We start from the raw sequence: 21,239 nt of genomic DNA, 5'->3' as shown, positions 1-21,239 counted from the left end.
TAGACACTATGCCAACAGGGCTAAGGAACATTATAGATGATGATGCTAGAGGGGTATCATTGCCTCGTTTTATCATTGATTTTTAATTTTCTTGGGCGTTAAGCCCCGTCAAAACACCAAAAAAAAAAAAAAAAAAAAATAATCTACTTTCAAACTACGACAATTGTCAATTTTTTATTGGTATGTCAACTCCTAACTACTCATAGTCACCATTAACTTAGCTAGTCACAGTCATCTATAATCAAACACGCTAATGAATTGATATGATATAAATTCAAACTCAAATTATTTAATATAAGAAAAATTTGACTAACATGCTCACAACCTCAGCTTATTGAGTGAGTTAACAAGTCCCTCAAGCTGATTTAATTCATTTTCAGCTCTAGTTGTACCCGTTTTGTTATTTGTTAATGAGTTTGGGTTTGGATTGCAATTTCGCAAAAGTTGAAGGATTTAAAACTTAATATTTGAAAACCCATTTTAAAGTTAAAACTCTGGCTCTCAAACAATCACACTCAAAACACCACCAGCCACCGCCGCAGCTCGCGGAAGCTGTGAAGTTGCATTCGAAGTCGCCGGAATAAGTCGTAACACGAGACGACTCATCCACACAGCCACATCTGCCACTGCAACGGTGCAACCATTAATCCATTCGATTCTCTCATTCAGAAGCTTTCCTAATTTATTCTCTCTAAAACCCTACATCGCAGCCATGGCTTCCTTCCCTCCTCTTGGTTCCGTCACAATCTGCGAAGTCAACCGTGAACTCAGTTACTCTCTCTCTTTCTCTCTCTCTGTATATGTGTTTAAAACTGTGATTGAATGAATGAATGAATTTTGTCTTTTCAAATGTGTAGTTACCGCCAACGAACTCTCCGACGACCGAGCCAATGCAACCTATGGAAAGATTCTTGTAATCCCCAATCATTTACACTCCTTCCACATTTCCATTTTACTTAGATTTAATTTAACTTTATTTGATTCTATTTTTTGGGGTATTATTAGGGAATGGTGTTCAGCCCTGTGCCATTTCAGTTGGAGCAGGAGCTGGAGAGGTCGCCATCCCCTTCTCCGCCGCCTCTAGAAAGTGATACTGGCGAACAAGAAGGAACACCGGTAGCGACGGCGGCAATGGCAGTTGAGGTTGTTCAGAAGAAAAGTCTTGTGGCAGTCTTGGAAGGCCTTGTAAGCGGGTGTCTCAGACGCCTATTTTACCCTAATGATGTATGTTCTTGATTTTTTTCGATTCAATTTTTGAGCTCTGATTTGTCCCGTGTTGCTTGTTTGGATAATTCATTAGACTGAGTTGTGATGTGAATTCCATGTTATGTTAGGTGCATTTGTTGCCAGAGGTTGATCTAAAAGGAGTGAGCTGGCACCTGAATAAGCATATAGTTGCGTTTATATCAGGGCGGACACAGGTCATCATCCGCGATTATGAAGATTCAGGTGCTTAATTTGACATGATCATGAATGCGGAAGCAATTTCACTATCTACTTGCCTATTTTAAGAAGCTTATGCAAACATGCTTATACCAACTTAAGAAGTGCTTTTTTATTTGAAGAATGGCGTTTTCCTGTTAAAGAAAGATAGTATCCACAAACAAATGCACTTTATACTGTTTGCAACTTGTTTTAGTTGTTAAATATAGCTGATGCATTGATTCTGTTAGTAGCTTATTTTTGTTGTTATGTAATCACATTAAGATGTTTGTTATGATGGAAATTTTCTTTTGATGATAAATTGTGGTGATTTTGACATTGTGAGTAGAGGGGAAGGAGCCAACTATCTTGACCAACGAATCACAGAGAGATGTTAGAGTACTAGAGTGGAGGCCCAATGGTGGAAGGATGCTAGCTGTTGGTTGCAAGTGAGACTCTGTCTTATACATGTTTATTATGGTGTCTACTCTACAATGCCAATTGATACAAAATGTTCTTTCTTGCTTACTGGAATCACTGTTGCAGGAGTGGGATATGCATTTGGGCAGCTTCTTATCCTGGAAATGCAGCATCTGTCAGATCAGGCACTGCTTCATTTTTGGGAAGTTTGTCTAGAGGTTCAGGAATCCGGTATATCTTGGTTGATTTTCTTCGCAGTCAGAATGATGAACATGTTAGCGCACTTACTTGGAGTCCAGATGGAAGATATCCTCAAAATAATGTTAAAAAGTTTTTGCCACAGGTTTTTCAAAGTGTTTGTTTCAATCTTTTTTTTTTTTTGGGGTTGGAAAATCACTTCGGTTTATAGACATAACTACTTTTCACCTAATACTTGCTCAAATTTTATAAAATAATTAGAATAAAAAAAACCTAACTAGAATACCTTGTAAGAAAAGCTAGTTTTCGGCCTTTTCAACTATGTGGAAAAAAAATTCAAGGTATAAAGTTAATTTTTGAAAATCAGAAACAAACCCACATATGATTATGACTTTTCTCGTGTAACTTTTTGCAAGAAATGCTGTTCAGTTCACTTTTTTCCTGTTTTACTTGAACTTGTGAGTTAACAGCCTTAATTCGCTTGTTATATAAGTTTTCAGATGTTTTGGACATCTATAGAACTGTATTATTTAGTACAAACAATGTTTATTCATGACCAATTTGAACAGAATTTTCCCTTTTCAATAAATTTTAGTTAAAATTATTTGTACTTGACCATTTGTTACTTAACCTATATTCACATACTTAGCTTCTGCTTCATATGAGAGCTCCGCATTCACTGTGTGGGATGTTGCTCAAGGTGCGTGAAGATCTTTGCCTCCTTAGGTTGCCTAATGTTTTACCTTGAAGCATGCTTTTAGCATGGTGATCTATTAATATTGTGCCAAATAAGCTTAAAAAGTCATTCAATAAATTTTTTAGCATGGTGATCTATTAATATTGTGCCAAATAAGCTTAAAAAGTCATTCAATAAATTTTCTTTTTCATCTTCTTCCTAAATTGTTTCTCTATTTTAAGGTGATATAAAACATACTGTAAACTTCATATATTTTTCTGTAAGACTTGTGACCTGAACATCACATTACTATTACAGAAGATTGAACCTGGTAAACCATGAATGAAGCTTGCTCCACAGTTATAAAAAAGAATACTGTTCAACACCTTAGTGAACTAATATTCACCAAACCACTTTCCTGTTCGCTAAAGGGACTTGTAGAAAAATATCTTTTAGCATAAAGAGATGTAAACCAAAATTTATTCAGCTTATGGGGACTTAAACTTTTATTTAGTATAGGGATTAGAGACAAGCCAAAAAACGTATGTATGTAATGTTGGGACCAAAACTAGTTTGACCTTTAATCTGTATTTTGATTGTCATTATGAGAGGTATAAAAACCTCAAACATGAAAGTTTGTCTCTGCTTTCTGATTTAGTTATTCTCCATATTATTTGTAGGTATGGGGACGCCAATTCGTCGGGGATTAGGAGGCATATCAACGTTGAAGTGGTCACCTACTGGAGATTACTTCTTTGCATCAAAATTGTAGTGGAACAAACTAAACGTGTCTTCTTTACACTTTGGAACTTTTATTGATCATAGCTTCATAACCTCATTATTATGTTCTTGCACAGTGATGGCACATTTTATCTTTGGGAAACAAATACCTGGACATCAGAACAATGGTCATCAACTAGTAGTTTTGTCAAGGTATGGAATTATAAATTAATGTTTTGATGCTCTATAATGACTCGTGTGCTGTGATGCAGCATATGGTTGCTAACCTTTCTTTGTGTGTTGGCCAATTGAAGTGTTGAAAAAATATGTAGACACTGTAAAATGAATTATTTTCAACTGTATAAAATATAAAGCCTTCACTTGGTGCTCATGAAACTTCAGGCCTTCTATAATGACCTTTTTTTTCCGCCCCACTTTTTTTTTTTTGGGTACATAAAGAGGGCAGAGCCCAAAACAAAAAGGAATACAACTGACATCTAAACTTTCAGGGTATTGCAGCCCCATCTAAATTTCCTCCCCCATTTAATATTGTACATGCTTGTTATTAGGCTGATGGTCATTTTTTTACTATATAAAATCAGGGTGCAACATGGGATCCAGATGGGCGAATGATACTGCTTGCATTTTCTGATTCCTCGACTTTGGGATCTGTTCACTTTGCATCAAAGCCTCCCTCCTTAGGTATCTGACCTTGGCTTTAAAAGTTTTTATGTTAATTCAGTTATATGTATTTTTCCATGTTACACCAACAATTACTAAGGTTTGTTCAGCTAGGTTGGATTACCATGCTGGGAAAATTGATATGTGTGGCATTGAAGTTTAAGGAATAGATGGAAAAGGGTAAAGAAAGATAAAGAGGGAAAACATTATGCATTATATTTTTAGACCTCAATAACTTTGGCTCTGTACATGAATCTAACACATCTTTTGGTGGAAGTTGAGATTGATATCTTAATGAGTGACTGGTGAGAATCCCCTTCAGTCAATGTTTTATAACACACAACATTATCTAATTCACTATAGGTAGGGGTGGCTAAATGGATGAAACATCACTATTTCTCCTTAAAGCAAACCATATTTATAGACAAGTTATGCAGAGCATTGGATTCCTTAAGTTTAAGTATTGACTATGGCAAGTGTATTTGATATATTCATATCCTAATCACCAAGATGTCTGTTTATTTAAGGAATATCAATGCTTCCAAACATCAACCATGTTAAAATATGTCTAAGACGAAACACATGCTCTCTACTTTGGCTGCATTACATGTAATGTATACTTAATTAATTTTTCGCTAAACACATTTACATTTCTCAACAGGCACTTTTTAGTAAGTTGATGGAATTAGAAGATTGGTGATATTGGAGACGGTGATTTATACTGTTGTATACTTAGGGATACATGTAGTAAAAAAGTTAAAAGCAAAAAATATTATCCTGGTCTTGCATTAGCCTCGATAAAAGAGTGAAAGTTTTATGTTGTTCATGTTACATCACTACAATGAGGCTAGGAAGCCACTTGCAGCCATTCCAGAAACTGTATTGCAAGGAGTTGAGGATATTAAGTAATTTCCATGTAGCATGCCATCAATGTTATTTTTTGTTGGAAGTACATGCAATGAAATATTTAGACATTGGTGGTTGTGATTCAGTGTCTTCTAACCTCAAATCATGGTTGTCTTGTTTATTCATAGCATCAATCCATAAGCATAATTGTAAAATGTTGTTTTATTTTATTTCCCTGACATATATTTGATATATTGAGAGCTAACTATTATTGACCTTTTCCAGATGCGCATTTGTTACCTGTAGATTTGCCAGAGATATTATCATTGATAAGAAGGTATAGATGAATTTTATTTATTTATTTCAATAATATTTTTTTTATGGTTGTGATTTGGTCCTAAAGCCTTATGTTGGTTATCTTATATTTATCTCAAAAAGTAAGGGAATTGAAAAGATAGCATGGGATGATTCTGGGGAGCGATTAGCTTTGTCATTTAAAGACGGAGAGGATATTTACAGGGGTCTGATTGCCATATATGATACTAGAAGGACTCCTCTTATATCTACATCATTAATGTGAGTTCATGCTTCATTATGCTCCAATTACTTGCATGTCAATTGTTATATATATATTAACTATTTGGATGCTTAATTTATTGATTTCCCATTGTACATGTTAGTGGATTTATAAGGGGACCTGGAGAAAATCCAAGGCCGATTTCTTTTTCATTTCATGGGAAGTTTAAGCAGGGACCATTGCTTTCTGTGGTAAGTATGCTTTGAATTTTGCTGCGCTTTTGTTTCCATCTGTGCTTTTGAAACCAATATTCTATATAATAGAGTCTGCTCAGTAGGAAGAGGTTTTTGTTCTTTCATGTTCATGTGCTATATTTATATAATATAATATTATAACTTATATTTGAGGAGCATTTGTTAGTGGCGGTGATATCATATTAATGGTGCAAATACAATGAGCATCCAATTGAAATATTGAATCATTGAAAATTCTCCAGTACAGTGCATGGTTTCAATTGTACAGGTCTTAGATTCCCTATGCTTGCATAATTTCTTTCTGCAAAAATCTGAGATTCTTTCCCTTTTCTTACTTTTTGTTTTGCAGTGTTGGAGCACTGGATTTTGTTGCACTTATCCTCTGCTATTTCGCTCTCATATGCATCCGTGAAGAGAAATTCTGTAATCCTCCGGCGGCTGTATACAAATTTTGGAGCAAGAGCAAGAAGCTGACTTTGATGTCAAGTTCATTTGTTCAATGTTTTGGTATTTTTTAAATGCAATGCAACTATCCTTCTTTAGTGTTTAAATAGTAGCAAAAGAAAAGGCCAGTGGAGTAGTGGTGTATTTGTTTGGCGATTTAGTTGATAATTCTGATGTATATCAACCACAGGTAAAAAATTGGAAGTGTAATGAAAAAAGTCAAAAAACACATTATATTATGATGAATGATGATGAATATGAATATGAGGTCTTGTTTATTCCCTGAACTTATAATCAATTTGCATGTCTTTCTCCTCAATTTATGACAATACAAATTTCAAGATCAATCATTAAAATATCTAGGGCTATATCTGCTAAAGCCATTAAGACAATGTTATGCACTTATGCCTTCAAACTTTGATGATTTATATATTTTTATAATTTTTATTTAATTTGTCCTTACGAATATCTTTTGAAATTTTATAAATCTATAAAATTTTACAACGTCATAACTCATAACTCAACATTAAACGTAGGTGGTAGGTAGTAAAATCTTAGAAAAAGAAAATATCTATAATTACAAAATCAATATTTTCAATTTTCTTAAAGAATAAACATATATTTTAAAATGGTTACAGACTTGCAGATACCAAAATTTAGAATGACAATGATAGAAAATAAGTAAAGAAAAAAGGATTTGGATTCTCTAAAGTTTGAATTTTACTTTAGAGAGTAAATGTGATCTTCTACCCTTAAATAGTTTTTCTTTCATATTTATTCTTGGTCTCATCTATAAAATCAAAGGTGAGATCACACTTTACTCTTTAAATTGAAATTCAAATTTTAGAGGATCCAAATAAAAAAAAAAAAACGGTGTCGATGAGCACAAAATTTCGGACACGTATAATGTCCAACCTTTCATTCAATCATACTCCGGTATACCAAAAGAAATTCATCAAATCAGCTATTCAATATAGAAATAAAATACAAAAATAAATATAAAATATATTTTAAAAATAAATTAAACAATATATATATATATTTTAAAGGTGAAAACTTAGTCAACTCATCTAACGGCTCTCGGATACACGTTGATATCCGAGAGTCGTTAGATGAAAATTTAGTCAAATCAGTTAACTCATCTAACGGCTCTCAGATATCAACTTCACATAAAGTCGACTGCACCTGAGTTTTTACTATTTTTAAAATAACGAGACTTGAACTTGGACTTCTAAGTAAGTATGGAAAAATTATGCTATTTGAATTATAACTCATTGACTAAATAAAGTGAAAATCCAGGTATAGTCAACTTCACAGAAAATTGATAGCTGAGAGCCGTTAGATGAAAATTTAGTCAAATTATTCAAATTATTTAACGGTTCTCAACTATCAATTTTACGTGAAGTTGACTGTACTTGAGTTTCCACCCATTTATTTTCTTTTTATTACTATTATATATATAAAATCATCTTTTATTTTTTTTTTCCAAGTTTTCATTTGTAGCAACAAAGTAGATTTTCCAACTCATTTGATTTTTATTTAGTTCCAAGTTCTCTAGGGCTTTCTGGGTTGCCTTGCGCTTAAAATTGAAATCCAGAGAAAAAGAGAAGTTGCCACCATTTCACGGGTTTAGGGTTTTAAACACTCTCACACTCTCACTCGCAAGCAAGAAACAATGGCGCCGGGTTTCAACATTCAGCCGTACGGCATTCAGTCGATGCTGAAGGAAGGTCACAAGCACCTTTCCGGCCTCGACGAAGCCGTCCTCAAGAACATCGACGCCTGCAAGCAGCTCTCCACCATCACCCGCACCTCCCTCGGCCCTAACGGTAACCTCTCTAACCGCTTCTAACTTGTTCATTTTCTTCAGATTCGCTTCCATTACATCCATGTTTTGTGTCTTGTTTCTTTAGGTATGAATAAGATGGTTATAAATCATTTGGACAAGCTCTTTGTCACTAACGATGCGGCCACCATTGTCAACGAGCTTGAGGTCCAGCATCCTGCTGCTAAGATTTTGGTTTTGGCTGGGAAGGCTCAGCAGGAGGAGATCGGTGACGGTGCCAATTTGACGATTTCCTTTGCCGGCGAGATCCTGCAGGGCGCTGAGGAACTTATTCGGATGGGTCTGCACCCGAGCGAGATCATCAGTGGATATACGAAAGCAATTAATAAGGTTTGTCTCTCATTTCTCTGACGAGAGAGTGAGAGAGAGAGAGAGAGAGATTAGGTTGTGTTTGGTTAGTGTCTATAGACGCAGAATACACGGATGCTGTAGGATACATATGTTTGAGGTGGAAACTCACGTCGCGTGAAGTTGAAAACAGTTAGATTTGATAGTTATCAACTTCACGTGAAGGCAACAGCATGTGAGTTGTCGCATATGTTTGATTGCATTAGACAGAGACATAGACATAGAGAGACGCAATGGATGGCACTGAAATCTTCACTGCCTAAGTGTTCATCTTAGAAGGAAGGGCCCTAGTATCACTGTCTTAGTGTGCTGTTTTGGAATTTGGATGGAGAGCATTGGTATAACCTTCTTTGTTTCTAAATTGAGTGAGTTGTTAAATGTTTATGAAACTTGATAATGGTTTGAATAGAAACACGATGAGTTGATGGGGATCTCTTATTTTGATCCATGCAAACACTCCACAAATCCCTACTTTGCTCTTGTGAGGCCGTTAACTGACTCATTTCTAAATGCTATGCTATTTCAGACTATTGAAATATTGGATGAACTGGTCGAGAAGGGTTCGGAGACTATGGATGTCCGTGATAAGGAGCAAGTTATTTCTAGAATGAGAGCAGCTGTTGCTAGCAAGCAATATGGTCAGGAAGACACTATATGCTCGCTTGTTGCTGATGTGAGTATATCTTGATTACCTTTCTTTTTACTATGACACAATGTTTTTTTCTGCATGACGCTCGGAATTCTGATTTCTAATTGGAAAATGTAGGCATGTATACAAGTGTGTCCCAAAAACCCTGCGAACTTTAATGTGGACAACGTCCGTGTTGCAAAGCTACTCGGAGGGGGCTTGCATAATAGTACTGTTGTTCGGGGAATGGTTTTGAAAAGTGATACTGTTGGGACCATAAAGCGAATCGAGAAGGCAAAGGTCAGTGTTCCATGCGTTTTGGGACTTTTAGTTTGAGAGTGTATTGTGTAATATATATATTCAATTTTTTGTCTAATATGGAGACTGTTCCTTTTGTTTTCATCTATCTTATGAACCTAAGACATTGTCCCAGCTGAATCTCGTAATAGAAAAGCAATCAATAATCAGTAAAGTACATGAAAACAAACAACAAATATATATACATACTAACATACTGCCTATGAAAAGATGAATATTTTATTGCAAGGAATGCTGGATTTTGAGATGTATTGAACTCACTTTTCACTGCTGCTGTAGTATAAATGTATAATTATGTTTCTATCTTGCATGTTGGCACATTATTGTTCATTTTTTAAGCTCTCAAGTAGTTTCAAAGAAGAATCAGTCTCTTGCACACTCGTTTTCTAATTATGCTATATATATATATTATGCAAATATCCCATCATCACGAAGGATATGCAATTTTGATCCAATTTTCTAGGAAATCTATATAAATTTGTTTTTGTCTTCCCTAATATAGCATTAATATGCTATTGAGTCAATTCTTACATAAGTCCTGATCTCTCATGTCATTGCTGTTATAGGTTGCTGTCTTTGCTGGTGGTGTTGATACATCTGCCACCGAAACCAAAGGAACTGTCCTCATACATACAGCAGAGCAGGTTTGTCAAAGTGACTATTGTTTTCTGAACATCATTTCTCCTTTTTGTGGGGTTGCAATATTTAATTCTTTATGTGTTATGATAAAAACTATATATACACTAGTGTTGGGTTTTGCCGAACTTTGCATAATGGCTATTTCCTGTAAATTTACCAAAGCAGCGGATGATGTTCTTTTGCTGTTTTTGTTGTCGGAGCTTTTCTTTGGAAATTATATTCCAACTACTTTTGTCTTCAACTTTTTAACTCTTTCTTGCTGTTTAAGGCAATGTCTTCATTAATCACCTGATGTCGAAAAGTTTCCTATCATAAATATGCTACATGACAATTTGCTTGTGATTTGCATTTTTATTTGTAGATATGAATTCTGTGCTTGATTCTTTTGCTAATCAGATTCGTTATCTTCATTTTGATTTTCATAGCTGGAAAATTATTCAAAAACTGAAGAGGCCAAAGTAGAGGAGCTCATTAAGGCGGTTGCAGAGTCTGGTGCTAAAGTGGTTGTCAGTGGAGGATCAGTAGGAGAGATGGCTTTGCATTTTTGTGAGCGATATAAGTGTGTCAAGACATATCCTCTTCTAGTTGTTTAAGTTGTTTCATGTTTTTATTCATAAAAAAATAAGAAATTTGTGATTGCATCAATTTGAAATCATGCCAAGTGTAGATTGTTTTCTAACTATAAATTCTTGATCTATAGGCTCATGGTTTTGAAAATCAGTTCTAAGTTTGAGCTACGTCGATTTTGCCGGACAACGGGTGCTGTTGCAATGGTATGTATTCTTTCCTTGGCTATGTAGAGAGAAGCTTTTGATTATTTTATGTCCGAAAATTTTCTTTGCATTCATATATTTATTTTTGATTAAAAAAGAATATCATTAAGACATACATATGAATTACACCAGGGTAAAAAAAAAAGATGAGAGTTCCTGTATGCAAGAGCAAAAACAACGAAAAGAAAAAAGCTTTTGCATAGTCTTTCTAACCCATTCTGTTTACCTGCAACAGTTAAAACTTGGGCAACCAAACCCAGATGATCTGGGATATGTTGATTCTGTTTCAGTTGAGGAAATTGGTGGTGTCAGGGTATGTGAAGGAATTGTTTGCATTCTGAATTGTCATGTTTGCCTTTTCTTGCTTATTTTTCTGTATAAGCCTTTTTTTGTTGCTTCTTTTACCCCCCCCCCCCCCCCCTCTTCTTTTCCAAATTTCTGATTTTACCCTTTCTCTTACTATGATATGTAGGTGACCATAGTGAAAAACGAAGAAGGTGGAAACTCTGTGGCCACTGTTGTTTTACGAGGAAGTACCGACAGTATTCTAGATGATCTCGAAAGAGCAGTTGATGATGGGGTGAACACTTACAAGGTATTTTCTGGATGCTGCCTACAATCCTAAGTTGAATCCCATCATTCTTGTTTAAAGTTGGGATTTTTGTGCAATTATTTGTCAGGCCATGTGCAGGGATAGCCGAACTGTACCTGGAGCTGCAGCAACTGAAATTGAATTGGCTAAAAGGGTGAAGGAATTTTCTTTCAAGGAGACAGGGTAGCTTATGTTTTCCTCTTATGTCTTAAATATATAGGACATGGGTTTGCATTTTGTGGATTCATCAATGTGCTGCTATTAATTCCGCTGTTTAACAAGTGGAACACAGATTATGGCAACTGTCTAGTCAAGCTCTTCATCATAGTGACATGCTTCAACATGCATTCAATCTACATTTTTGAGTTTCAATTTGTCTTGTTACCTGCACTTTGATCTTTTGACTTAAACATGTTATTGGTAGATTCATTTTATCTTGTCTTGTCCTGTGTATCTTTTGTTACAAAAGTAACTCTTCTGATCATGTATGTGCTGCAGTTATTATGTTGTGTCATCTTATCACTAGATGTTTTAATAATCAGTTGAGTTGTGACTTCGGACGTAAATGTTTGGAAATTCCGACCTGATTAATAGTCAAAGGATTCCGTTATTTGTTTATTTAATGCTCGGGAGAAATAGCCTCCATCTCAATGCTTCAAGACTTGTTTTCTTTGTGTAATGTGATGCTTATTCGATAATTGTATTACGGATGGGATAAACATTTGCAAAATGGCTTTGCAGTTTGGATCAGTACGCTATAGCAAAATTTGCTGAAAGTTTTGAAATGATTCCAAGAACTTTGTCTGAGAATGCTGGGCTAAATGCAATGGAGATCATATCTTCTCTGTATGCGGAACATGCCTCAGGAAATACCAAAGTTGGCATTGATCTGGAAGAGGGTGTTTGTAAGGATGTGTCAACCATGGGGGTTTGGGATCTACATGTGACTAAGTAAGTTTCTTCGTGACATGTGTCTTTTCTTCATTACAAACCTCCTTAATCTAAGAAAATAATGTCATTGCTGCGAACTGCTTAAATTTTTTAATGTAAAATTGTGAAAAATGGTATGAAGGGTTAATTGATGTAGCTTTCTTTGAACTGCTTAGACTTGAATTTATCTCCTACCATCTGGAGTAAAAAAATTCATCATTTTTTTTGGCTGCTCAGGTTCTTTGCTCTTAAATATGCTGCTGATGCTGCATGCACTGTACTACGGGTGGATCAGGTAATAAGTTATATTCAGTATTCTGTTGGTTTCAGTTTGCCACCTTAAACTGCCTGCAGCATAAATTAAGTGTTTATTTAGAAAACTTAGGCAATATCAACTATATTTTTCTACTTGTAACCCTATTAAATGAATGAAAAAAAATAAATGGAGTGAGAGTAAATATAGGAAGATGAGAACAGTTAAAACTGGTAATTATGTACAATCAATTTAATTTAAATTTTCTCTTTTAATGATAGTTGATGAGTATATTATGAAGCATGATCTGTCTTAAAAAATCTGGCTCAGTATCATTGATGATGTGGATTCCAAAGAGTATGTGTGTTGATATTGTTTTGCCAAATGGGAATTGGGATCTAGTAATTTGAGATTTGGAGCTATCTGTAGTCTCTTCAAGGCCCTAAGGATCACTGCTTCTGTGCATAGATATTTTATTTTAGCCCAGAAACTTATTTGTTTTCAAGAATTTTACAGTCATTAAACATGAATATATAGTTCTAAGTAGTTAATTGGAAGTAAAATACTGTACTTACTCCAATCCATTATGACTGCTGATTGTTCCAGAATGCAATTTATCAACAATTTTATGTGAATATGTATGTTCCATCCCTTTTGCTCTAGCCGAAAATTTACGGAGACTGTATCTTTTGATGTTTTTAGATCATTATGGCAAAACCAGCTGGTGGACCAAGGAGAGAGCAACCTGCTGCCGGCATGGATGATGATTAAATTAATGAGAATTTGACTATGTTTCTTTGATCCATTTTGTATTTCATTGTGACATGATTTCCTTGGCAGCTTGGATTATAGGGCATCTTGTTTTCTTCTGATGTCAGTAATGGGATGTTACAAATTTTGAATTTTGATTGTCTAAGGAATACCATACAAGCTTACAAAAGATGGGGTTCTGTAAATTTAGTTCTTACTGTCAGATGGATTTGTTTCGTTTTCTTGCTGTGAGCATTATTGCTTTGTGCTTTGTGGGACGTATTTGATCTTAATTGGTTACATTATTTTTTGCATGCTATGCTAAGCATCATTGTCAACCTTATCCACATTTGTTATTACCTCATAACTTGCCAAACTTGAATAATTTACTTGAAGCATCAAAGACTAGAGCCTTTCTTTTATATATATTTCATCAAATAAAATCTTGGAATGAACTAATATTTAGGATTTGGCTCCGAAAATCTCATTGCTCCTTTCAAAATCTCAATTTATAAACTCGTTTTCACAATACTCCATCAATTATATAACAAAATATTATCTGATATCTTGCTTCCCTAATAAGTCTGAAGAGTGACGAACACAAGAAAAGGACCCATATTAATTTGCAACTAAAACAGACGCTTTCTGATTAATTGCTTTCACTTTCTAAATGTCCATTTCATAAGTATCTTGGCAGATCATTCATTCCGTTTTAAAATACAAAATTTTATTATTCCTCAAGCTAGTGTTTTCATTCGAACTTGGATTGAAAATTATCAAATTTATGTTGCATCCCCTTTGGCTCTACGTTTATGGAATGAGCCCAAAATATTCCTTTCACTTTGACGAATGCTTATTTTGTGTCGATGTGCACTTTGTTGCCAATTGTATAATAAATGCATAAGAAATTGTTGTCATCCCTTTGTTTGTTAGTTTCTTATTGCCGGACAATAGAGCATTCCTCTTTAATGTATTTGCAGTTCTACATTGAATGAAGTGAAAAACAGAAAAAAAAAAAATTGGTTTGCCTTCTCCATTTCTTCAATCCAAATAGAGTGTTAAGTGTGACCTCAAAGGTTGTGGCCTGTTGGGGCTTTCATCTTTTGGTGCAAAGTCGTATAATAAAGAGGTAAATAATATATGCTTATGTTTATTAGTATGTTTTGCTACTTTATATTAGGTTGTTAGGCTGAAAAACGGGTTGGTAGGTTCATAAATTAGAAATATTTTTTGTATCACAGTAGTTTGTTAGTGTTTAAAGTAATAGCAGGAGTTTTTGATATGCAATTGGATTATCTGTAGAAAAATTCTTTGAATTCGTAATAATAATATCCATTGCATGAGAACCTTTTTTTTTTTTTGCTAAACTTTGGATCATGTCTCAATTAGTATGGATGAAAACGGAAACAATAACTCAAGGTCAGCAGCAGAAAATCATGGTCCTCCTTCAATAAAGCTAGAGTCATTTGAGAGTTTTTACAACTACGGAAGAGCAATCATGAACACCCCATCAAGATTAGTGAACCGGGTCATGGCTCGGTCCATGGATGAAGTGGAGTTAATTGAGGCAAAGAAACAGAGCCAGCATGAGATGAAGAGAACACTATCTTGGTGGGACCTGATATGGTTCGGAATGGGAAGTGTGATTGGGTCAGGAATCTTTGTCCTAACAGGACTTGAGGTTAAGAACCATGTGGGCCCCGCTGTTGTGTTGTCCTATGTTATCTCTGGCATTTCAGCCATGTTGTCTGTCTTATGCTACACTGAATTTGCTGTTGAAATTCCTGTCGCAGGTAAGCTTCTATTATTTGGATACAAAAGGAATTTTCTTATTTGATATTAGCTTACAATTCAGCATGCTGGGAACAAAATTAGAACAAAGAAAGAATATTTAAATGCTTTTAAAGGTCTAAAGGCTATTCTTATTGTTATGTTTCTTTTTTTTAGGTTAACAACAATGTTGTTTGAATGTGATTTTATATATTATTCAACTTCTTTTGGCTATTAGAGTGTTCTAGCAGCTAATAATGCTTTATAAATAACTAAGAACATCCAAATTAAACTTAAAAGCACCCTAAATTTTTTATTTTCTTAGTGAATGATTTTGAGTCAAGTTTAAAAATAAAAAAAGTTTTTAATGAATATAATATTTGAAGAGGAATATCTTAGGGGAAAAAAAGAAATTATAGACTAAAACCCTCTCAATTTATGTTTTATATAGATTTTTTTTTTACCAAAGATAGGAAATTCGAATCCGCAACCTCTTAATTGAGTATGGAAAGACTATGTCATTTGAGCTATTACTCATTGACTTATGTTTTATATAGATTAAATGTAAGAATATTTTAAACAATATTGTCATAAATTTAATTGAATAAAAATTTAAAAATTTTTTATCATTAAAATTAATTTTTAAATTTAAATAAAAATTCATTCATTCTCTTAATACATTATTCTTCACAAAAAATTTGCACTCACTTTTATCCTAATTAAACATATTCTAATATTTTGATTAAATTCTAATTTGGTTCCTTAATTATCATCAGGTGGTTCCTTTGCATACCTGAGAGTAGAGCTTGGCGACTTCATATCCTTCATAGCAGCCGGAAACATCCTCCTTGAATATATGATCGGCGGCGCCGCCGTGGCGCGCTCCTGGACATCTTACTTCGCCACCCTATGCAACCAAGATTCCGACAAGTTCCTGATCCAAGTCAAAACCCTCCCTCACAACTACAACCAGCTCGACCCTCTCGCCGTTCTCGTCCTCATCGGCGTCTCCATCTTCGCAATCTTGAGCACCAAGGCATCTTCCCGCTTAAACTACATCGCCTCCTTGGTCCACGTCATCGTCATTCTCTTCATCATAGTTGCAGGCTTGACCAAAGCCGATGCAAAAAATTATTCCGATTTTGCCCCTTTCGGAGCTCGCGGCATCTTCCAATCCGCGGCGGTTTTGTTCTTCGCTTATGTGGGATTCGATGCGGTTTCCACCATGGCGGAGGAAACGAAGAATCCAGGAAGGGACATACCGATTGGGCTAATTGGATCGATGGTGATGACGACATTCATATACTGCATGATGGCGGTTACACTGTGTCTGATGCAGAAGTATAGCGAAGTTGATGAGAACGCTGCGTTTTCGGTTGCGTTCGAAGCGGCGGGGTTGAGATGGGGAAAGTACATTGTTGCCCTTGGAGCCTTGAAAGGGATGACCAGTGTTCTTCTTGTTGGTGCTGTGGGACAAGCAAGGTACTCTTATGGATACTCCCATTTCTTAACTTACAAGTCAACTTCACCTGAAATTTATAACTAAGAGCCGTTAAATGATTTAAGTGATTTGACTAAATTTTCATCTAATAACTTTCAGTTATCAACTTTACGTGAAGTTGACTGCACCTGAATTTTTACCATAATGCAGCAAAAATTTATTTGTTTCTACATACTTGCAAAGGAAAAGTCTAGGGAACCAGCAATTTTATTGCATTTTGACCAGCATATAACCAGTAGAGAAAAGTGAGCTATTAGATGAAATCTCACACCAATCTCACACCATCAACTTATATATTTGATTATTAAATATATGGGGTTTATTTCATCTACTTATATATATAAATATATTTTCATTTAAAAGATGATAGCTAAAAAAAAGAGATTACGAAGAGTTAATTAAATGGACACTAAATATTTTTCGAAAAATCTTTTTAAATAAATTATTAGTATGCCTATCAAAATCATAAACATCAATATGTAGGTTCTAAATCCAAATAGCTGTATGGGTTCTTAATTATTGTTCTTGAGAAATGAACAAATTTTATACATTTCTTAAAAGAAGTTTTGATGGATTTTTATCTACTAAAATCTTTACTTTTTATTCCATAGAAGGAATAATCATTAAGTCCTCCTCTTTTAGGACATATTATATTAAAAAATTTAGTTAAATATATTAAATTATTTAAATATTATCAATTATTATTTTTAACATAAAGATATTTTTATATCAGTGATAGTGAAAGTATTATATTAAATAATTTAATTAAATATGTGAAATAATCTAAAAGATTTTAACTATTATTTATATGAAAAGATATCTTTATATGAATAATACTGTAATAACTGTAATTTGTGCTTGAATTTTTTTTCCTTAGGCTATTGTTTTCTCTAATTGTATTGGTCCTCGAAGCCTTGAGGGTGTTTTCTAAAGTTATATTTGTTTTTGAAAATAGAATAAGATAAGATATTGAAAACAAGATATAAAGAATAGAAATATAAAATTTTGTGTTTTTATATTTAGTTTGGGGATAAATTAGAATAAATTATAAAAATTTAATTTATTTTTATTTTTTTATCCAAAAAATTTGAGAAGAAAAATATAATAATAAAAAATATAATTATAAAAAATTAACAAAAATAATAAAAAAATAAAAAATAAACTGTGATCTTTGTTACTATTTCTGTGTCTTTCGTATCAGGATGGACACAAAATACACTAATTTAGTATCTCTTGACATAATGTTTCTGTCTATCTCATTTATCAAACACAATTTTGTGTCTTTATATTTCTGTTTTAGTGTCTCGTCCCTATAAACAAATGCAGCCTAAGTATTAATTACACGTTAAAATATAATATCAAGTCAAGAGGCCAAAGACTGAAAAAGAGTTTTATAAGATATTATAGGAAGGGTTTTGTCAGGTAGACAATAACTTTTATAAACAACGTGAATAGTGGGGAGTTAATACTTAAAATGGCCCCTGAAATTTGACCCCGACACAATTTAGCCCTTAAACTTTCATCTGACTCAAATTGTACCCGTAATATTAGGATAACCATCTGCACACATAGTGAATTGAACATCCAGTCATTATTATCTGTGCATGAATGAGAATAACTAGGGAACCAAAAGCATATCAACCAAAAATCAGCCAAAATGTATTTGGGTTCCATGAAAAATCGGGTTTTGGTTTGTGCTCCGTGATCTCAGGAGTGGTTTTCAAACATATTATTCAAAAAGTGATTTTAATTAAACGATTTTATTTACTTTTTAGCTGGTCACATTTTGGTTCCATATACTTTTCCTTGAATTAAACATCCAACATATCCATTATTCACATTATTCAATATTTTCATTATCTACCTATACTTTTCATTAACTGAATTATCTAATAATTATCAAGTATGAATTTCACATAAGAAATAATAACATGCGAATTTCCACTAGTAATAACTAGCTTTCTAATAATAGAATTTCCAAGGTGTTAGAACTCATTACATTACATGTTTTTGCATGCATGTTACATTTTATTACGTAACCATATTACTACTTTTTTTGTCATCATCAGGTACCTCACACACATTGCAAGGTCTCATTTGTTACCATCATGGTTGGCTCGGGTGAATCCCACAACCGGGACACCAATCAATGCAACAACCATCATGCTTTTCGCCACCGCCATTATCGCCTTCTTCACAAGCCTCGATGTCCTCGCTAACCTCCTCTCAATCTCAACTCTCTTCCTCTTCTCTCTCGTCGCAATAGCCCTCTTGGTTCGCCGCCACTACGCCCACGGATCCACCAAGAAATCCGACGTGGCGAAATTCTGCGCCTGCATTAGTCTCATTGTGGGTTCCTCTGTTGCCTCTGCGGTTTACTGGACTCGCACTGAAGCGTGGTTTGGTTATGCCGTCACGGTTCCTCTTTGGTTCGTTGGAACAATTGGGATTTGGATCTTGGTTCCCGTTGCAAAGAAGCCAAAGATTTGGGGTGTTCCATGGGTTCCATTGTTGCCATCAGCTTCTGTTGGAATCAACATTTTCCTTCTTGGTTCTTTGGATTTGGATTCGTTTAAGAGATTCGGATATTGGACTCTGGTTTTGGTTGTGTATTACTTGCTTGTGGGATTGCATGCTTCTTATGACATTGCAAAGCTACGTGATCATAATAATAAGGAGAAGGAGAACCAATTGAATTTGGATGAAGAAAATCAAAATAATGGTGTTCTAGCATTGCCACAAAGTAGTGGAAATTAAATGAAAAGAAAAGGACAAATATTGTCCCGCGAATATTTTTGTTCCTGACTATTAAAAAATATTTTTAAGTTCCTGGCTTTCACAAAACTTAGACGAATCAGTTCCTCCGTCTAAATGCCTCCGTTAGGGACTGCACCGTCCAAATGCCTCCGTCAGGGATTGATCTGTCCAAATTTTGTGAAGGTCAGGGACTTAAAAGTATTTTTCAGTGGTCAAGACGAAAATGTACACAGAGCAAAAAGTCAAGAATCTATTTGTCTGTTTCTCTTAAATGAATAATGAATGATATGTGATGATAATGTATGTAATAGTTTCTTGTTTATTCTTCGCTTTGTATGTAGGTGGAAATTCAAGTGCAGTCAATTTTAAGTGAAGTTAATAATTGAAAGTTGTTGGAGAAAAATTTAATCAAATCAGTCAAATTATTTTAACTACTCTTAACTATCAACTTTACGTGAAATTGACTATACTTGATTTCACCTTGTATGTATTTGCTCTGAAATAAGGACTAGGTTTTGTTTTGTCACTAATTATATGAAGTTTGAGTTTTATACTTTAAGTGAGTTTTAAAACTAAATTCTAGTGCTTTTTGGAGTGCGATTCAATTTTTACTCACTTTTTAATTGTTATGGGGAATTTGTGCCTTATTTTTTGGTGTCAAATATTTACTGAATTTATTTTTAATAGTAAATTTTAAATATTTTTAAAATTTGTTATTTTTTTATATTTTTAAATTAAATATTAACTATTTAATTTTTTTGGCACTTAGATACCAAATATTTAGATACCATAAAAAATATTTTATTGTAAATGTAAAAATATATTTTTGATGTAAAGATAATATTTAAATATTATTAGATAATTGACATATTTAACTAAAGTATTTAAGATAATATATGCTAATATCTTGATTGTTATTTTTAAACAAAAATATTTTTATGTGAATAATTATTCTTATTTAATTATAAAAAAAGAATAAAGACAAAAATTTTCTGTTTGACACAAAAATTTATATATTTACTAAAATTGTTTTTTCTCTATATTTTTATTTCTAGCCTCTAGTTATCTAAATACAGCATAAGTGACAATTTTTCTTTCAAAAATTAATCTGTTCCTTGTTAGCCATAACATCCATACCATAGCGGGAAAAAAAAACACCTAAGTTTGAGGTCCAAATTTCTTTGCAACTTAACCTACCACAATTGTAGAGCTAAGAAAAGCTATGATTTATTGCTACTGCATTTTCCCCTTCATTATTCTTTCTGATGTTGGGGGCCATGGAGGGCAATTTGGTCCTTTTGTAATAAGCTTCCGCCGATGAATTAAATTCATGTAACATCAATTATTATGGCCATGCATCATGCATGGAATAATCAGACATAACTTCAAACAGAGTGAGAAAACAAGAAAATTGACCTCTTTTCTACAGCATCAATTTTGACATACTTTTTGTTAGTTTTTCAGGTTAAAAAAAAAGATTTTTTAAAGTGATAATACTAATAAAGTAATAAAGTGATACTTTAATTACTTTTAAATTTGTAATATTTATTATTTGTGAATTTTATTATTTTAATCTAAGGATGATTAATGATATAATTTTTTTTAAGTGACAATATAATTTTAGAAGAGTCAGACCTAGCAGATTAAGAATTAATCTATTGTGGTACTGACTTTATTTAAAGATTTATCACTGGTCAATAAATTACTGCATACATAAGACAAAATTTAAACTACCAATACTTATTTAAGTAGACTAATAAATTAACTATTAATCTAACCCAATTTGATTATCAATTTTGACATGCTACCACTTCTAATTATTAGATCATCCTGTTGTCACTTTGGACTATAGTAGTTTTGGACTTTAACCTCTCATTTAACTTCATACATTTCACATTTGTTGACTATATAGTCTCCACCATTATGGGCTTTGAAGAAAATAACCAATAACAAGAC

The 21,239-nt window shown here is 33.7% G+C and overlaps 4 protein-coding genes across 5 annotated transcripts in view; all 4 read left to right on the top strand.

Moving 5' to 3' along the window:
- LOC107622947 (G-type lectin S-receptor-like serine/threonine-protein kinase At1g34300) overlaps positions 1-21,239 on the top strand; it is a 194,659-nt gene that overhangs the window by 30,653 nt on the left and 142,767 nt on the right. The window lies entirely within an intron of this gene.
- Positions 483-6,476, top strand: LOC107622475 (Transducin/WD40 repeat-like superfamily protein). 2 transcript variants are annotated; one of them, XM_016324383.3, is made up of 14 exons: positions 483-770; positions 858-913; positions 1,006-1,224; positions 1,335-1,449; positions 1,772-1,871; positions 1,969-2,148; positions 2,682-2,740; positions 3,397-3,484; positions 3,574-3,649; positions 4,039-4,138; positions 5,249-5,300; positions 5,402-5,539; positions 5,644-5,731; positions 6,084-6,476. In XM_016324383.3, exons 1-14 carry the CDS (start codon positions 713-715, stop codon positions 6,144-6,146), a joined length of 1,392 nt encoding a protein of 463 aa, XP_016179869.1. In that variant the 5' UTR covers positions 483-712; the 3' UTR covers positions 6,147-6,476. The 2 variants fall into 2 exon arrangements, with proteins under 2 accessions (XP_016179869.1, XP_088342812.1); XM_088486686.1 differs by having other exon boundaries at positions 492-770; positions 1,969-2,151; positions 2,685-2,740.
- Positions 7,666-13,461, top strand: LOC107622474 (TCP-1/cpn60 chaperonin family protein). Its single transcript, XM_016324381.3, has 13 exons — positions 7,666-8,007; positions 8,092-8,354; positions 8,899-9,045; positions 9,139-9,300; positions 9,885-9,962; positions 10,383-10,516; positions 10,658-10,730; positions 10,966-11,043; positions 11,203-11,325; positions 11,411-11,505; positions 12,064-12,273; positions 12,490-12,547; positions 13,208-13,461. The coding sequence occupies exons 1-13, from the start codon at positions 7,854-7,856 to the stop codon at positions 13,274-13,276; spliced, it is 1,644 nt and encodes a 547-aa protein (XP_016179867.1). The 5' UTR covers positions 7,666-7,853; the 3' UTR covers positions 13,277-13,461.
- LOC107622476 (cationic amino acid transporter 1-like) lies at positions 14,646-19,415 on the top strand. The gene is made up of 3 exons (XM_021114207.2): positions 14,646-15,048; positions 15,802-16,507; positions 18,596-19,415. Exons 1-3 carry the CDS (start codon positions 14,646-14,648, stop codon positions 19,281-19,283), a joined length of 1,797 nt encoding a protein of 598 aa, XP_020969866.1. The 3' UTR covers positions 19,284-19,415.

Source organism: Arachis ipaensis, chromosome B10, assembly GCF_059453495.1.
Source record: "Arachis ipaensis isolate K30076 ecotype BB chromosome B10, ASM5945349v1, whole genome shotgun sequence".
Classification (NCBI taxonomy): domain Eukaryota; kingdom Viridiplantae; phylum Streptophyta; class Magnoliopsida; order Fabales; family Fabaceae; genus Arachis; species Arachis ipaensis.
The sequence above is the reverse complement of the archived record's forward strand: the minus strand, read 5'-3'. Positions and strand labels throughout refer to the sequence as shown.

What these genes read in the sequence shown, in the direction of transcription:
- LOC107622474 (XM_016324381.3), top strand. Translation starts at nt 7,854, where the DNA reads ATGGCGCCGGGTTTCAACATTCAGCCGTACGGCATTCAGTCGATGCTG. An exon ending in CACCTCCCTCGGCCCTAACG is followed by an intron (nt 8,008 to 8,091) that starts GTAACCTCTCTA and finishes TTGTTTCTTTAG; the next exon opens with GTATGAATAAGATGGTTATA. An exon ending in AGGAAATTGGTGGTGTCAGG is followed by an intron (nt 11,044 to 11,202) that starts GTATGTGAAGGA and finishes TATGATATGTAG; the next exon opens with GTGACCATAGTGAAAAACGA.
- LOC107622476 (XM_021114207.2), top strand. Translation starts at nt 14,646, where the DNA reads ATGGATGAAAACGGAAACAATAACTCAAGGTCAGCAGCAGAAAATCAT. An exon ending in TGTTGAAATTCCTGTCGCAG is followed by an intron (nt 15,049 to 15,801) that starts GTAAGCTTCTAT and finishes AATTATCATCAG; the next exon opens with GTGGTTCCTTTGCATACCTG. An exon ending in GGTGCTGTGGGACAAGCAAG is followed by an intron (nt 16,508 to 18,595) that starts GTACTCTTATGG and finishes TGTCATCATCAG; the next exon opens with GTACCTCACACACATTGCAA.
- LOC107622475 (XM_016324383.3), top strand. Translation starts at nt 713, where the DNA reads ATGGCTTCCTTCCCTCCTCTTGGTTCCGTCACAATCTGCGAAGTCAAC. An exon ending in CAACTAGTAGTTTTGTCAAG is followed by an intron (nt 3,650 to 4,038) that starts GTATGGAATTAT and finishes ATATAAAATCAG; the next exon opens with GGTGCAACATGGGATCCAGA. An exon ending in ATCAAAGCCTCCCTCCTTAG is followed by an intron (nt 4,139 to 5,248) that starts GTATCTGACCTT and finishes GACCTTTTCCAG; the next exon opens with ATGCGCATTTGTTACCTGTA.